At 47.3% G+C, this 12,054-nt stretch overlaps 1 protein-coding gene across 1 annotated transcript in view; it reads right to left on the bottom strand.

Annotated features, from left to right (window-relative positions):
* The window catches only part of MYO5B (myosin VB), a gene marked incomplete at both ends in the record, with an annotated part of 329,445 nt that overhangs the window by 33,364 nt on the left and 284,027 nt on the right, over window positions 1-12,054 (bottom strand). Inside the window, 5 exons of the mRNA XM_080714447.1 lie at window positions 1,698-1,763; window positions 5,411-5,548; window positions 8,045-8,164; window positions 9,868-10,016; window positions 11,267-11,351. Coding sequence (XP_080570573.1) covers window positions 1,698-1,763; window positions 5,411-5,548; window positions 8,045-8,164; window positions 9,868-10,016; window positions 11,267-11,351 — 558 coding nt within the window. The remainder of the gene's footprint in view (window positions 1-1,697; window positions 1,764-5,410; window positions 5,549-8,044; window positions 8,165-9,867; window positions 10,017-11,266; window positions 11,352-12,054) is intronic.

Below are 12,054 nucleotides of genomic sequence, written 5' to 3'. Positions count from 1 at the left end.
TGCTAGGAAAGTGCACAATACAAGTGTGTGTGAGGATGTGGAGAAGTGAGAATCTTTATGCACTGTTGGTGCAAATGTAAAATGGTGCAGTCACCAGGGAAAACAGTACGGTGTCCTCAAGAAATTAAAAGTAGAGCTGCGAGTGGTGGTGCATGCTTGTAGTCCCAGCATTTAGGAGGTTGAAACAGGAGGATTACAGGTTTGGGTCCAGCCTCAGCAACTATGGTCACAAAGAGACAAATACTATATAATTTCATTTATACGAGGGACCGAGAATGGTCCAAATCAGAGCTGGAGAGAAGAATGATTGTCAGGAGTTGGGGAGAGGGAGGAATGCAGAGTTTAATGAAGATAGAGTTTTAGTTTTTCAAGATGACGAGAATTACAAAGATAGATGGTGGTGAGATGTTTGTATAACATTATAAATATAAATATATATATATTTATTTATTTTGGTGGTACTGGGGGTGGAACCCAGAGGGTTTCTACCTCCAGGCTATACTCCCAGACCTATTTTATTTTATTTTATTTTATTTTTATTTATTTTTTTGGTGGTACTGGGGTTCCTGGAAACCCTTTTACCTCTGGGTTACACTCCCAGACCTATTTTTTTATATTTTTATTTGGAAACAGGGTCTCTTAGCGAGGCTGGCTTCGAACCAGCGTGATCCTCCTGTCTCAGTCTCCCAAGCGCGGGGATTACAAGCGTGCACCACCACGCCCGGCTCAGACCTATTTTATTTGGAAACAGGGTCTCACTAAGTTGCTGAGAGCCTCACTAAGTAGCTGAGGCTGGCTTGGAACCTGCACGATCCTCCTGTCTCAGACTTCCAAGCATGGGGATTACAAGAGTAGGCCACCACACCTGGCTTATAAATGTATTTAATGTCACAGAACCTGACATTAAGAATAGCTGAGTCTGTGTGGTGGTGCACGCCTGTAATCCCAGTACTTGGGAGGCTGAGACAGAAGGATCATAGGTCTAAAACCAGCCTCAGAAAATTAGCTAAACTCTCAGCAACTTAGCAAGACCCTGTTTCAAAATCAGAAAGGACTGGGGATATACCTCAGAGGTACAATGCCTCTGAGCAAAATCTTTAGTAGCTAGTGAGCACACACACATACACAATAAGTAGGATAAATTTTGTTACGTGGTTTGTATGACAATAAAAAATTGAAAAAAAAAACTCATGAGAATGATGTAGAAATATTTTCTTGGACAATGGAGCCCTTAGAGTTATTTGTAGTCCTATAAGTGAGTAGTACTGACACATTCTTCAGTCTCTGAGGATGGGAACAGAGGGTTGGGCTGGTCTGTTTTCCTATGCTCTTTACTCTTGGCCAGTTTGAAGTCCATGGGGCCCACCAGGCGTTGGACCCAAGTCTCCATGTACCTGCCAGGTTAGCATTTCATGCACATGGAGATCCTCTGCCCATCCAAGTCTGGATTTTTTCATTGATTTAACTACAGTGGCCACATTTTAAGTAAAGCTGTATCAGGTAGGAAGGCACACATCACCGTTCTTTTGGGCAAATGCAAATTTCCCCTAATTTCAAGGGTGAAGACACTACACGTGGGAGAAGCAGCTATTTGCTTATGGTCTGGCTTTACTTATTAGCAGATAGACGAACTGAGGACCTGGTTTTCTGACACCCGGCCCATCACCTATGATCTACTAGAAGGCAGACAGCCTTACCTTCAGACTGTTGTAGGCTAGATCTGCATCCTGGTCCATGTCTATGTCATTCTTTGGTTGTTCCATCTGCACAGACTAAGACACAGAGAGGTGAGCACGAACTACAGGGCACATATTCCACATGAGTACTTGTGCCCGTGGGTAGACTTGCTCATCTTGATTCTGCATGAATACCCAGCACCCCTCCCTTCCCTCAAAACACAGCGCCACACTCTGTACCACGAAGCACTCCATAACAACTCCCCTCTGCCCCACTACACTCACGTGCTCCCCACTTAAGCACCGAGTATGCGTAACAATGGGCTATGGGTGTGCCCCCCAAACCTATGAATGCAACCTTATCTGCAAATAGGGGCTTTGCAGGAGGAATCAAGTGAACTCAGATCATTAGGGTAAGCCCTGGTTCCACGGGACTGGGGACCTCATAATGAGAAAAGAGGCAACCCTGGGAAGAAAGTCAAAGAAAAATGGAGGCAGGCACTGAAGTCTAGTGGCTGCAAGCCAAGGAACACCAGGTACTGTCAGCAGCAGCAGAAGCCAAGAGAAAAGCTGGGGACAAAATTTTCCCTACAGCCTTGGAGCAGGGCCTTGGTTTTTGACTTCTGGACTCTGGAACTATGGGAAAGTGAACTTTTGTTGTTATAATCCATTAAGTTGTAGGACTTTGTTTCAGCAGTTCTAGAATGCTAAAACACATGTTAAAACTTCGATATCTATTAATGAGGAAAATGAGCTACACCTCAGTTTACGGGGGCGTGTCTCCTGTGTTTCTCAACTAAACCGGAAGCCCCTTTCATTAGAGCCGTCTTCTCCGCACCCTTCTACAGCAGGGAGTGGGAGAGCTGGTACCAGGAGATGCTCAGCACATATAGTTTGACTTCAGAATGTCAAAGCTAACAGCTGTGGATGGAAATGGCTGGAATAATAGCCCATTAGGACTCAGCTGAGCTAAGGATGCCTATAATTATGTGGCAGCCATTGGACTTGAATTGCCTATTTACAGGCAGAAACAGCTTCATACATGATTGTTTGAGGGGAGTTGCAGTAGTGGGCAATATTCCTGAAGAAGATGGGTATTTAGAAGGCCTACTGCATCATTTACAGTGCTAGCAACCTCAAGTCCAGGTAAGGCCACTATCAGCTGTGGCTGGGTCTCCAAGCCTGGGCTTAGAGAGAGACACAGAACCTGAGCATCTCCTGCAGCCCTTCCCAGGTGAAGGGTGCCCCCAAATGAAAGATTCACTCAATTGTTTCTGGCCCCGTAATCTGCGGAAAATCCTGCCAAGGTCCCAGCCTCTCCCTTGCCTCACCCCATCGTCAGTGGTACAGGGGGTGTGACCGTCCAGAGCTTCACTCCACCTGCTGCCCAGCAAGAGGCCTGCACTCCTATCCTGTGTGGCACAGACTTGCTACACAACTGTGCATAGTATCCTCTATTCAAACTCAAGAGGTTGAGAGCTAAGATAAGCTGGCAATCACGTTTCCAGGTGGTCAGCATGTTGGGGCACCCTGTGCCCAAGGTGACTTTGCCAGGCTCGGGGAGAGAGAGCTGAGTGGCTAGGAGATCAAATACACTGAGAGCCATCTGGTTGTTACAGACCCTCCCCACCCTGCAGTGGCTCAGTCACTCCCACACTGGTGGGACACCCCACAGACTTCCCCGCCATTCCTCATCTAGTGCATGACCTTTAATGCTAGGTCCTGGGGCCACGGCCCTCCAAAATAAAGACCCAGTAGCTCATGATTCTTCTTGGGACCAAGGGCAGATTAATGAATGTGACTTCTGGAAGCTCAGCCTTAGAAGAGAGAGTTCACTCTCCATGCCTGTCTTTACTAAGCTGTCAGAAAGAAGGTTATTCTCTTAAGGTACGTGCGCGCGTGCGCACACACACACACACACACACACACACACACACACACACACACACACACCAGAGCCGGGCCTGGGTCTACCAATCTGATACTTGCTTACAGATTATAGTTCAAGAAAAGAAATATCCTTGTTACTTGGGATCAAGACACACAGACGTTATAAAGCCAAGATTCCAAAATTACTTGATATTTCTGTGATGAGGAACCTGGGGATTGCACCTTGGTACATCCAGGCAGGCTAGAAACTCCTGTCAGGCATTGTCTGACGTCTGTGGCTTTTCCCATACAGATGGTCCCCGACTTAAGACAGCTGACTTACAATCTTTCAAGTTTATGATGGTACAAATACGGGCGATACGTGTTCAGTAGAAACTACTCTGGATTTTGATCATTCCCTGGCACGTGATCTCCTGTATGCTGGGCAGAGGCAGCAGGCTGCCCCGTGATCACGGGGTGAACAATCAAGACTCTGCAGTGTGCCTAGCTGCTGGAAGGCTAGTGTATCCAATGCATTACGATATTTTCAACGTATGATGGGTTTATTGGGACGTGACACCCCAGTGTAAGTCCAAAAGCACCTGTAGAGTATTTGATTTGTGCCTGCCTGGCAGGGTGGTTTTCCTTATAATTGAGTGAGCCATTTATAGACCTAGTCCTTTCATTCCCCATTCTCAATATAAATCACCCGAGAGATTTATATATATCAGAAAGATTTACCTCTCCACTCACTGCTCAGTTTAACATAAAAGAACATAACAGCAGCACAGACTGGAGCCCGCATGGCATTTGACTGGAAGGGGAAAGCAGATGTTGCAAAGGGAGGCTCGTGGAGAGGTGGGATGGCGTGGGCGAGGATGCAGGGAGGGCATCGAATCCCACAATTTGTAACTTGGGCCTGAGAGTGACTAAGGGCCTTTGCAAACCTGCCATGTAGGCAGCTAATGATATAGCCCAGGTCAGAACAGGACTAGTATTCTGTAAGAAGGAGTTTTTGTGCCTCCAGAGAAATAAAAAGTAGTTCTAATCTTGTTTCTATATTCAGCAGGATTCCTCTGTTGCTATTAGTATTAATCCTCTGTCGCTATTAGTACTAAACTTCACATTCCTGTGAGCCCTACCAAAGCTACTTTTTATTTTTCATCTGTGCTATGTCTGCTACTCTCAAACGAGATTTTAAATTCCTCAGTGGCTGAGAATTTCTTTCACATTTTAATCTCTCTTTTCACACACATTTGCATACCTATGAGGAACCTGGGGCTGGCATAGTGCTGGGTGTAGCATAGGTATGTAAGAGCTCCTGGAGATACAGTGATTATGGTTAGGCTACTAAGCTTCAGACAATATCCTTCCAGGAAGGAAGAGGCTGCTGCTGATCTGGATCACAGCAAGGGTGTAGCCAGGGGCAGGTTGAGGGACTGAACCCCTGTGCTGCCTGGACTTAGTGGGCTGAGCTCAAGCCCATGCCAGGTTCCAGATATAAAAGGGCAATGGGATTTTTTTTTCTCTGCTAAAATTTGACTTCTGCTGTGTTTATACTTTCACTGCACACTCTGGGCATAGCTTCCCTCTTTGCAAGTGGGGGACAATGTCAGACTCCCCCATAGCTTGCAGTGAAAAGCTGCTCCCCAGGGGCATTAGTACATTTCTGCCCAGATGGGCTGGTGTGGGCACTTGCAGAGGAGACCCACCGTGACTACAACACAGATACCATAGTCTGGTGCTCTGAAACCCAGAACTGATGTGATCCCACAGGGTCACACCTGCCACCTGAGCCATGGTAAGTAAGAGCCGGACCATTCTCTCATCATGATGTCATAGCGGCACTCAGCTCTGTCACACACCTGGACTTTCTTACTGTCCTGCTCTCTCTTCTCCAGCTGCACCTGCAGCTTTTTCCTCTCCTGCTCAAGCTCCCGCACTCTCTTTTGCAGCTTCAGGAAGACCGTCATGTCCATGGCTGCCTTCTCTATGCCGATTTCCTGCAAAAGAAGAGAAAAATGGGGGCGGGAGGCTTTCATAGCCTGAACACCTTAGGGAACACACGGCACCTCCGTTTTCAGCCATCTGTCTCCTCTCTGCTTCCAAGCACCAATTGTGCCTCAAATACACAGTGAATGCCAACCAACTAGCATCTCTCATACTAAAGTTGCTGCTCCAGGCTCATTTTCTGACTAGATAACATCCAAGTATAAGCCATTTACGTTCCTCTGGTAGGAGCCACTTACAATGACCAATCACATATTCTGAGAACAAATGGATACAGACACAGCCACTTTCTTTGGGAGTTAAAAGAGTTCACTTCTGGAAATGGCACTGCACCAGAGAAATAGTAAAACTCAGGATATAATGCTTCCTGATGAAGAATCGATGTCGATACTAATCTTTATAAAAGTGCTGTCAGCCTCCATTTGGTTACGTCTTGAAACAGGACCAGTGCTAGCCCTGCCACGGAGCCCATCTATCCAACAGACCTTAGAGCATCCGTTTCCCAGTAGATGTTTTTTCTCCTTCAGATTCATGCCTGGGTATGCCCTTCAGGGCTCTGCAGTGTATGTGTGTGTGTGTGTGGGGGGGGCTTGTACAAAAATATTAATTGCCTACAAATGGATAAATGTGTGCAAACATGTCCACAAAGACTGCTTTTAAGTACATGGATGCACATGTGTGACGATATAATCTGGTTCCACCCACATTTAACAAGTACTTTGTGCTTAGTCGGCACTGGGGAAGTCTTGGCTTCCTAAGAACACAGACTTGGGGATGGCGGTGCTCATCTCTGCATGGAAGCAGGCACTTGCACAAACAGGGCAGAGCATCTGGAGGTCTGAATGGAGCCTCCGGGGGCCTAGCCTTAGGAGACTCAGATAGCAAAGATAAAGGTCTTCAGCCTTTATCAGCATTAGTAAAGTCTTACTAAGCAAACACAGCAAGCCCTGCAGAAGCGTGCACTAGCCAGGAGACCCTTTCTCCTGAGGATGTGCTTTTCTATTCCTCTACCCCATCAATGGTGCCTCATCTGTTTTCTCCACAGCTCTTAGCAATACCTGCAATTACATCACACACTTTTCCTGTTAACTGTTAACTCTCCATCAGACAAGTTCTAGAAGGCCTTGGTCACCATGGTTTCTCAGCACCTACCAGCAGTGCCTGGCAGAAAGACACGCTAAAAATGCACTGTGGTCGTGACCGTCTCTTTTCCATGTCTACCTCCACCTGCTTTATAAGGTGTGGGTCTCTTGCCAGAGGAAAAATTGTGTCTACATATCCATTATAAAACTGTCCACAGACCCAAATACCTATTGTGTGGTACACTACTGCAAGCTGCTGAGAAGCTGGGCGTGGTGGCGCACGTTTGTAATCCCAGCATTAGGGAGGCTGAGACTAGAGGATTGCGGTTCACGGATAGCCTAGCCTCAGCAATAGTGAGGCCCTCTGCAACTCAGTGAGACCCTGTTTCAAAATAAAGAATAAAAAAAATAGGGCAGGGGGTGTAGCTCAGAGGTTGAATGCCCCTGGGTTCCATCTCCAGAGCTAAAAAAAAAAAAAAAAAAAAAAAAAAAAGATGCTGCCGGGTGTGGTGGCGCACCCTTGTAATCCCCCGGGCTTGGGAGACAGAGAGGAGGATAAGGCAGGTTCGAAGCCAGCCTCGATGGCTTAAGAGACCCTGCTTCCAAATAAAATATAAAAATAGGTCTGAGAGTATAGCCCAAAGGTAGAAGGATTCCATCCCCAGTAACACCAAAAAAAAAAAAAAAAAAAAAGCTAAGAGACTATTTTTAGTGGGGAAAGATGAAGTCACCCTGCATACCTCCATTACAAACAATACTGTTGTTCTCTGAATTTTCTCTAGCTTCCAGGTCACAGAGAAGAATTTTGTGGTATACTTATTTATATTTCCATATGCACTGCGATACTAAATGGGGGAGATAAATTACACCTATGTCAATGACTTGGCTGTTCCTTCTTGAGTCAGCCATTTCTCCCTTCTTCCTCAGTTTCTCAGTATTTATTTATTTATTTATTTATTTATTTATTTATTTATTGGTACTGGGGATTGAACCCAGGGGCATTGTATCTCTTGGTCATAACCCCAGGCCTTTTTCTTTTTCTTTTTTTTTTTTTTTTCAACAGGGTTTAAGTAGCTGGCCTCGAACCTGTGATCCTCCTGTCCCAGCCTCCCATCTGGGATTACAAGCATGCGCCACCATGCCCAGCACGTTCTCAGTTTTTACCTCTCTTCCTCCCTTGTGGATGGTGTGTAAGGAAACCATAACAGACTGCTCAGCACAGCACATGTTGGCTCCAGAGCGTGCTCCATAAGTCCACTGCGCTCCCCATGATCCCATTGTCTAGGATGAGCTACTGCACACTCTGGCCACCTCCAACAGGACAGCGTGCCTCTGCTGGGCAGCTCCACACAGCTAAGTAAATGTTCCCTCTGGGGCAGGACAGCTGCCCAGAGCTCTGCCACTTACCTCCACCTGGTGGAGGGCATCCTCAGTATCTCCGATCTCAGACGTGGAGATGGAAGGGTAATTGGAGTCAGATTCTAAGCTACTTTGGTTTGATGGGTTCCGCCTGTGGCCTGGGGTTTGCTGTTCAAGGAGAAAAATGTGGTAACTCAATGAACTCATATTCTGAAGAGGCAATCTCCCAGGGAGCAGCAGGCCTCACAACTGGTGTCCTGCCTCTTTGGTCAGCAACAACAGGTATCGCTGTTTATTGAAATGCTGGCTAAATTGAGCTACTCCCACAAAACATTTCACCCACAGTTCTTAGTCTTCCATCTCTCTAATGAGCAACGTGATAAGCAGAAGAGAGATCAAGGTTCCATGGTAAGGACCATGTTCCCTCGTCTTCTGGCGGCACACCAACACACGAGACTCAGGCCTGTTTCTCTGAGAAGCCCCCAGGGAAGCAGCACTTCATTCCTGGTCTTGCCTTCAAAACGCACGGAGGCCATCACACCCTACACCGCCCCTTTAAGAATTCTCCAAACAGCCCCCTTCAACGGAAGCTCACCCAGTTGTACTTGTGAAAATGGCAGCCAATCAGAAATAGAATTTGCCACTTTTATACTGCTCATTTAAAAATACCTTATAGTTTATTTATTCTTTGGTATCTGATTTGGCTTTCTGAGTGCAATTTGAGCTTGGAGGAAGATTTCAGATCTCTATAAGTTTCTATTCAACTTCTCTTCCTGTTTCTACGCAATTAATGTGTTTTTTTTCTCATCTTGTTTGAATATGTGTCTGGAGGGAATGTTTATGTGGGGTAAAGAAGAATGACAAATCCTGAAATATCATGAAAATGCTTTAAATATCCTTGTACTTCATGAGAGATAGAAGATGTGATCAGCCCTGTGGCCTTTGCCACACACGGCAGAGAGATTTTTGCGGTACTGGGGATGGAACCCAGGGGCATTCTACCTCCAAGTTACACCCCCAGCCCTATTTTTCTAATTCTTTATTTTGAAACAGGGTCTCACGGAGTTGCAAAGGGCCTCACTAAGTAGCTAAGGCTGTCCATGAACCCGGATCTTCCTGTCTCAGCCTCTCAAATGCTGGGATTACAAGTGTGCGCCACCACGCCCGGCTTACCATTACTCTTTTAACATGAGAGTCTCCCCAGAATAGAAAATGGAGCAGAAACAAACCACTCGAGGAATTGTCCTAAAGTTTCCAAGATCTTCATAAGACCCATTGCAAAAGGAGCTGTCCTCAGCTGGGCGTGGTGGCACATGCTTGTAATCCCAGCATTTGGGAGGCTGACACCAGAGGATCGTGGTTTGCAGACAGCCTCAGCTACTTAGTGAACTTAGTGAGGTCCTTTGCAACTCAGGGAGACCCAGTTTCAAAATAAAGAATAAAAAATAGGGCAGGGGGTATAGCTTGGAGGTCAAATGCCCCTGGGTTCCATCCCCAGACCAGCAAAACAAACAAACAAACAAACAAACAAATAAACAAACAAAAAACTTGTTTTTAAGCCGGGCATGGTGGTGCAGGGAGTATAGCCTGGAGGTAGAAAGCCCCTGGGTTCCACCCCAGTAACACCAAAAAAAGAAAAAAAAAAAAAAAAGAAGCTGTCCTCAGGAAGGAACCCCCAAGCCCAGCCACCTCCTACTGTGTCCACAGGAGCAAGGGGAGCAGAAGCCGGCGGCCCTGCTGGGCACATGGCACAAGTACTGAGCATTGCTTTGGGCTGGGATGCTGGGCACTAGTACAAGGGCCTTAGAGCTGGGCCTAAAAGGGGACCTGCAGGGGCTGATGCCATGGGGCAGGAGAATTGCCCTCCTTGCCTTGAGGATGGTCACCTCGTCCCGCAGGTTGTCATATCTCTGCTCCAACCGGGAATATTCCTTGACGAGGTTCTGATACCGGGACCGCTCCTCCTCCAGCTCTTTCTTCATGAGGAGATTCTCCTTCACAGAGTTCTGGGCAAACTCATCTGGAAGGCAAGCCCACGAAGGAGCTGCAGCTCCGCCCTTTGAGAGGACCCCCTCCCCCTCGGCACTGGCGCACGCTGGATGATGAATCTCTTGTTCAAATACTGCCCATGATAAGTGCATCACAGAGGCCTCACGAGCGCCATAGGCACCTCGCCTGCAGCATCTCCCTGAGCATCTCCCCAGGGAAAGCTCTTTACTGAGGCTTAGGTCTCCAGAGAGGAGGCAGCGGGAGGGAGAAGCGCGCAGGGTGCAGATCTCCCTGGGCTAATCCACCTGCCTCTTCTCCTGTGACAACTGAGGAAGGTCAGGGACTGCTGCCGTCATGCCTGGCGGAGGCCAGGCCTGGCCCCGAGGTGTCTTCCCTATTCCTAATCTGTCAGGTTCTTGGACTACAGGGAGATTTAAGGAGATTAGGCCACAGGTCAGGTCTCAGAAAGAAGGCAGATATGTGACGTGGACGGGCTTTTCTGCTGCCTAAACTTATTCTAAGAAGAAAAAGGAAATCATTTTAAGGGAGGTTTAAAGTCTGCTTATGTTTAGCAAGACTTTCTGTTGGGTCTGTGAGATCATGTGGGTGAGGAGCGAGAGGAGAGGGGGGGAGGGGAGGGGAGAGGAGGAGAGAGAAAGGGGGGGAGGGAGGGAGGGAGGAGGAGGAGGAGGATAAGGAGAAGGAGGAGGAGGAGGAGACTTGGTCACATTGAGCTGGGGTCAGAACTGGGTCTGTGGGCTCCACAGCCAAACAGCACATGGGAGCTCCCAGGAGCTGGTGGATGCTTGAGGTTGACCTGGGGACCAACTCAAGACCATCTCTCTTCAGCAAGCACTAACAGAGGTCCCACTGGAGAGAAGAAATAGGTACTGTGGATACTACGGAGAAATGTAAACAACTGTTCTCATGGTGTGTTAACCACCCTAAGCACATCACCCGCACATCTTGTTCACCCCTCACATGAGCCCACTGAGCTCTGTCCTTTCTGTCCATTTTGCAGATGAAGAAACTGAGGACCTGCTCAAGACCACAGGGCAGCACAGAGCAGGTCTCCTGGCTTCTGGTCCCATATACTGTACTGCGTGCTGAGTGTGTGCTTCCACCTTAATGCCACTGCAGGACCTTTGAGATCATCCTCCTTTTTTCCACCTCTCCTCTATTAAAGCCCTTTCCCACTGTAGCATATAGGAATCTTTGGGGAAAACAAGCAAGGAAGAAAGATCAAGCCCCAAAACACAACTCAGGGGCACTGGGACTCACCTTTAGACTGGCACAGGATTTGGTTGTTAAGCTGCTCTTTCTCATCTTTCAAGAGAGCGTTTTCTTGTTCCAGGTCTGCGACTCGCTGAAAAAGAGCAACAGGAGAAAATGTTCCCCAATGATGCTGGGTAACGGAGAGGCTCCTTCTGTGGAGACTGAATTTCAACTGGGCATGCATACTTTTTTATTATTAAGAAAATGAAATCAACCAACACTGCTTTCATTTTGAAGGGAAAATTGTATAATGAGAGAAAAATCCTATTAAAAAAACACAGATCAGCTTAAACTCCTTATGGTCATTTATGGTCATCCTTTGGTGTTTATAAAAAGCCTACACTAGGCTCATGTGCCTTGGAGAGGAACTCACAAGCGTAATAGGATTTCATGTTCCTCTATGTATTTTAGAATCATAGTGATACTGGCCCGACAGAGTGAATTAAGATGTGCTCACTCGAAGATGGCGATGGAGAAAAGCGGGGCTTACGAGCCCCGCTAACAACCAGTCTCTATTACCACAAAATCAGCGCCTTTCATAGCCAGAAAACACCATCAGCAGAGAAACAAAAAATGTAATTACAAGGGACAGAGAAAAAGAGGCCTGGAAAAACGAGACACCAAACCGCAGTGCTATGGCCGGAGCCACAGCACGGAGCGGCGTGGATGCCATCTTCCCTTGCAGCACCAGGCCCCAGAGAGGAGGGGGACTCAGAACGGAGCTCAGAGCCACAGAGGAAATACACCGGCCTCACGCCCGAGGACGCGGCAGTAGCACCTTACTGCCGGTGGCA

Source organism: Muscardinus avellanarius (genome assembly GCF_963383645.1).
Source record: "Muscardinus avellanarius genome assembly, chromosome: 17".
Taxonomy (NCBI): Eukaryota; Metazoa; Chordata; class Mammalia; order Rodentia; family Gliridae; genus Muscardinus; species Muscardinus avellanarius.
Note: the sequence above shows the minus strand (reverse complement) of the source record. Positions and strands in the feature narration are given on the sequence as shown.